Raw genomic sequence first — 6,000 nt, 5'->3', positions numbered from 1 at the left:
TCAGCTGTCGTGATTGACAGGTCCATTTGGTTGGGTTTAGAGGGCAGGGAACAGAAGTAGAGCCTGACTCACAGGGCGCAGGGCTCAAGTTCGGGATTGTTTTAGACATATGAATATCCACAAGTTCTTTCTATTGTCACATTCTGCTTTCAGATCCACATGGGTAAATTTTTCACATTTGCAACCAACACTCTTTCTCGGAGTCTCAGTGAGGTCATTTTTCAAACACAATTCTATTTCCTTGGTAAAGCCTCTTCTGAGACACTAAATTTAGCGCTGCCAATCAGAGGAACAGGTGGTATGTGATACTCCCAAATCAGTCCTCCCCCATCATGCCTTCCTAAGACAGCCAATCCCGGAGCTAGGCACTGAGGATGTGGGGCTGTCAGCAGATGTGGGGAATATAAGGGGCAGCCAGCCCCTGGCTCGGGAGCAGTCGTGCATTCCCACCTCGCCTCGGGTGTAGGGATTGCATAGAAAAGCAAAACTACACAGTCCTGACTGTGTGGTTTTGTTTTGAAGGTTAGAGGCTCACTGATTCATGTCGGAGATGGTTGGAAAAACCAACCCCACATAGGACGTCGTTTCGGAAGCAACCTTGGGCTCAGTCCCACCCTTTTTAGGCACTCTTGAGCAATCAGGTGAGTGAGAACCAGCGTGTTTGAACCCTAGAGCTGTTTCTGATTGGTTTCCAGTTGCCAATGTGAGCGATGAATGCCTGCTGTTGAGGGTTTGCTCTCGCTGACCTAAAGTATGAATCTGCGTTTTAAATTTGGTTTTGAAATGTAAGCTTTCTTTAAGTAAATAAATACATCAAGTGCTTAAACCTAACCAGCGTAGTCAACAATTCAAATTTTTAACATGCGCTTGATATCCTAGACCGCGGGGTCTAAAATGGGGGCAGAAGAAATGTTCGCTTCCTTAGTAAATGTGTCTGTTGGGAATGCACAAGGTTATGTGACTCTGTGATAAAGCGAGGCTGACCAAGAATAGCTCTGAGAAAACCCATGTGGCATCAGCTGCACCCGATGACTTTTTAAGGGAATCAACTGCTGGGGTATCTGTAGCAGGGTGACAGTGGCAGACACTTGTCTGCTGTCCGTCAAGCTGAGGGTTTATTTTGGGAGCATGACATTTCAGATGCATGCCTTCGGCCCTAGGCCTCTGAAGAGCCAATGCTCAAAGAAACGAAATTCCTCTTCTTAGACAATAAGAATATCAGACCCATCTAGGCCACTTAACGCCAACAATTTATAAATTTTCAATGAAGCTATAGAATTGTTTTTCAGAAGATTCCAAATCCCATTATGCATTTTAATTCAACCCACAATCCAATTATATGGTATGAGATAAATATTAAAAAGGATAAGAAATAAAAGACTTTTCATTTCAAAATACACTTTGATTTTCCACCTTCCTGGGATTAGATTACAAATTGTAAATGCCTGTTATTAGATAAATGCATAATTATGCATTGTTTATCTTAGGAGAGAGCTATTTTTAGAAGATGCACTGGTTTGCAGGCAGGAAAAATTAGACAAAAAATGTGTTCATCCTGAAGATAATGTGCTGGAAGCAGGAGTTCCTCAGAAATGTTTCCTGAAAACTTTTGCAAGATATCTGGATTTTTCCGGGGTGTGAATTTTGTCTCAGAAAACTTTAGTTCCAGCAAAGTAGAACACCAGCAGTAAGATAATTGCCCTGTAACATCAAGGTGAACAAAAAAAAATTATGAAAAGTAATAATGAGGCAATAGACAATTCAGAAATCACCTTTTAATGCCAGAACAGTGGTCTGGTCAAGGTGAATAATTAGGTATTTATGCATAAGAAAATTTCTCACATAATCTCCAAAAATGATAGACGAATACTTTCTTCCACTTAGAAAAGGACTTAACTGCAAATTTTACACTCATTTCTTTGTTGACTATTTCACATAATAAAGCACAGGGTTTTTATCCCGGTGAACATTCCCCACCAGCCTTCCATTATTCAGTTTGGACACTGCTCTGGGTTAACTCAAGTCAGCGCTTTTATTTCAGATCTATAATGAATTGGGGCCTATTAAATAATTTTCCCCCAGACGATTACTTCAGCAATATTAATTGTGCTGTTGCATACAATGCACAGAAATGCTAGGACATTGAGAGCCTGCTATACTGTTGAAAAATAAAAAAGCTTATGGGTATGAAAATACTTGCCAACACTTTTCCAATTAGTGAAGGAAAGGCTTGCAGAGCGCAGATTTTCTTAGTTGGGTGGTGATTCTAAGTAATGGGACCTAGCCTAGAGCAAAGTCACCTCATGAAACATCGGCACACTGGTGAGAATTCTCGGGGAAGAGACTGTTTTTATGACTTGTCTCTTACATGCTGTGTTGAAGCGAAGGTTCATTGGTCACAGTTTGGTTTTTCCGGTCCCCTTTCTCCCAACCTGATTCTCCATTTGTGGGAGGACTGAATGTTCCTGCTTTGACCACTAGGGGGTGTTCATTGCTCAGCTTGGCTTCCCTCCCACCAACCCCAACCCCGATCCCCTCAAAGGTCAACATCGTATGCTTCTAGGGCCATGTATGCCTAGGGAAATCCATTTGGAGAAATACATGTCTTTGTCTCCACCAAGTAGCTGCTGAGGAGGCCTGAGGAGCCCCGTTTTCACTGGTTTTCCTTTTGCTTTTCAGAGTGCCTAAAAAGATGACTACTCAAGCACCGACGTTTACGCAGCCGTTACAAAGCGTTGTGGTACTGGAGGGTAGTACCGCAACCTTTGAGGCTCACGTTAGTGGTAAGCCCATGTGTACGCTCTATCTGTACCACCTGCCTCCCCCAGTACACTCTTTTTTTCTTTTTGTAGGCCTTGAAACCAAGTTTAAACTCTGCTTTTACTACGTAAAATTGGCACCACACCATGGAAAGGTCATTTTAAGGGCATACCGTTCGCAGGATGCTGACAATATAATGACTAGAAAATGTTTTATTCATATTTATAATTCCACAAAGCAAAAATAATTAGCATTAGATTAAAATTTGCTGTCAGAATCTAGCAACTATGTAGGACCAAATTTGGTCATTCTATATTTGGGTTCAGCTGCAGAGCCAACGTGACAGACAAGAACCCCCTTGTGCTGTGGAGTTCAGTGACAGAGCTTCTGGGCAGGTAGTCTGCGCCTCAATTCAGTTGTTTTATATAGAAAAAAAAAGAAAACACTTCATCCAACTTTCCATCAGTGCATGCACAGTGACTACTCAAGATAATTATTTTACTGGGTTCTTCATCTTAATTAAATTATTCTAGTAAAGTAAAGATCTCCCTTTTGCAATTAATGGCAAAGCATAATGCTGTCTGCCCTTTCAGTCTTTATATTCAAAGGGTACAAACATTTTCCCTAGAATTTTATTTAAAAGGAATTTCACCCAGTTCTTTTTTGCCTCTTCATCACTTGGTTTAGGGATGATCTAAGACTGTGCATGATTTACGGCAAGTGAGGGAGAGCTGTCTATAAACTATATTGTAAATAATTTCAAAACAATTTAATCAATCTGTCCCCTTCTAGAGTGTAATAACTGGTCATGTAAGATTATATTATTAAATGAGAACTAGGACTAGTTCATCATTCAATGCATCCCTGTGGTGAATTCATTTTTTTCTCTTTGTTTTTTTTTTAATTGTTGTTCGTTTTTGTTTTTTGTTTTTATGTATGACTTGCAATAAAGATAAAAACTGAAGTTTCCTTTTCATTTCCTTTTTTGTATTATGTATGAGTCTTACATAACTGTCTAACACTTTGCAAAAAAATCATAACATCGCTCATTTGCTATTGATGGAACTCAATTCAGTTCTCCTTTTGCATGATGAACTCTCAAATACCTAACTTATTTTTCTTCACATCCTCTGTTACTTCTAAACTGAGCAGAACACATATGAAGTCTGTGGGAATTTGCCTCTTGGTGCAGTAGTGGGAGCTGGCATCTTCATAGCTTCACATTCCTTCTCATTATGTGCCTTTAAGTTCTTAGAAATACATCACAGACCATGTTTGACACCCACAAATTAGTCTAATAAACTCTTCACTCTCCTATAATGGGAGGTTGGCTCGTGCAAGGACAACACAGTGAACATTCTATTATCATCCAGGAGCACAGTCACAAGCATTTACATCTGATGCACAGTAAACATTCCCTGAAGTAGCCTTCCAACCTCCGAACACACTAGACTTTAATAGAACATGAAACCAGTGATACGGTTCTTCACAGTAAGTGAAGAGAATCTGGCTTTCCTCTTCCTGCTCCAACCTGACCTGCTCTTCTGGAAGACTGGGTTTGGCTCTGGAATTAACATGAGGAACAGCCTGTCCATGTGAGGGCATTTTTGCTGCAGTCACATTTGCAAGGACATTCTGGACAGTGTCCCCAAAACTGTAGAGGAGGGAGGCAAGCATGGCCTCCTGAGGCAGAGCTGCAGGATGGCTCTGCCGCCCCTCGTCCTCGTGTTTTCAGAGACGACAATGGTCACTTTTCAAAGCTTTGGCAGCTTCTGTGCTTCAGAACCCTCTCAGTATTTTAATAATGTCTACTAACTAACTTGCATCAGATGCAGCCCTGACTAGAGGGTAGACGATGAAAGTGCTACCCCTCTTTGTGCCGCTGATGGCTGAGAGACCTTGGAGAAATGATGATGCTTCAATCATCTCAGACCCCAACTCCATAAAATAAACATCAACTGCCAGCCCTTCCTAATGCTCTGCAATTGTACATTTCCATCATGTGACTGCCATGCTGCCGCTATCACTAAATGGGGTTCCACTCTGGCTAGCTTGGACAGGCTAGTGCAAAGCCTTGCAATGATGGGAAAGGACAGAGCACTGGACCGTGTCCACTCCAACATAAATATGACTGCTTGCCTTCCAGGTTCCCCAGTTCCTGAGGTGAGCTGGTTTCGGGATGGCCAGGTGATTTCAACTTCCACTCTGCCCGGCGTGCAGATCACTTTTAGCGATGGCCGCGCTAAATTGATGATCCCCGCCGTGACTAAAGCCAACAGTGGACGATACTCCCTGAGAGCCACCAATGGATCTGGACAAGCAACCAGCACTGCTGAGCTTCTTGTGACAGGTAGGGACCAGCCTGTCTTCAGCCAGGATGGAGGGAGTCCAGATAGAGTTTATGCCCACTAGGGAGGCAGCTCCCAAACTGGAGAAGGAGCTGTGGGATGGATGTACATGATTGTGTGGGTTGTGCGATTTAGTCCTCTTTGAGGATGAATCATAAAGCAGATGAGACACAGTGTCTCTGTACATATCACACACTACAAGTATATTGAAGAAACACTAAAGATCATGTTCCTCAGCAGGTAGATGAGAGTTTAGAGCCTTATCAATGAGGAATAGGAAGAGGGAAGATTCCAGAAATCACTGGGGATTTCCACTTTAACAAGCATTGCCATAATTCTGATGAAGGTGGTCCACAAGTTAGCATTGAAAATACTACACAGCAAACCTACTCAGAAAAGGGCAAATGCTTGTTATTCAAGTATATGATGCCACTTGCCCATAAAGTCATTTCCAAGGGCCTTGGTAGATTTTGCCCATCCTTCAGTACTTAATATGATAAAGAAACAATAAGAACAAGAGTTATTCTGTTTATTACATACCAGTGTCTTGTATGAACTCTTATGTTTGTTCCTGATGTCTAATTCCATGGTCACAAATGACCTAAATAGAAAGCACAGCAGATTGCTTAGGGAGGAGCTCTAGTGTGCACTCAGAAAATTCAGAACTGGAAGGAATACGGTCACTTAGAAACACACGAGTTCACCCGACATTCTATCGCGGATGCTGGAATGCACGTACAGTGACACCCTTCCCTGGGGGCGGGAGTACTGGCGCTTAATGGTCGTTGGAGGAAAAAGCATCCCTTTCTCCAGTGGTATGGCCGCTGGCAAGATGCTCTGGCTCATTACATAACCTCCCACCCAGGCTTGGGCCAGAAACCCCAATTAAAGT

At 42.3% G+C, this 6,000-nt stretch overlaps 1 protein-coding gene across 4 annotated transcripts in view; it reads left to right on the top strand.

Moving 5' to 3' along the window:
• Positions 1–420: 420 nt before the first annotated feature.
• The window catches only part of Ttn (titin), a 275,803-nt gene continuing 270,223 nt past the window's right edge, over positions 421–6,000 (top strand). For all 4 annotated transcript variants that reach the window (XM_076569742.1, XM_076569741.1, XM_076569740.1 and 1 more), the window contains exons 1-3: positions 421–641; positions 2,680–2,783; positions 4,907–5,110. In XM_076569742.1, coding sequence (XP_076425857.1) covers positions 2,693–2,783; positions 4,907–5,110 — 295 coding nt within the window. In that variant the 5' untranslated portion in view covers positions 421–641; positions 2,680–2,692. The remainder of the gene's footprint in view (positions 642–2,679; positions 2,784–4,906; positions 5,111–6,000) is intronic.

The sequence above is a fragment of the Peromyscus maniculatus genome, chromosome 4, assembly GCF_049852395.1.
Source record: "Peromyscus maniculatus bairdii isolate BWxNUB_F1_BW_parent chromosome 4, HU_Pman_BW_mat_3.1, whole genome shotgun sequence".
Lineage (NCBI taxonomy): Eukaryota > Metazoa > Chordata > Mammalia > Rodentia > Cricetidae > Peromyscus > Peromyscus maniculatus.
The sequence above is the reverse complement of the archived record's forward strand: the minus strand, read 5'-3'. Positions and strand labels throughout refer to the sequence as shown.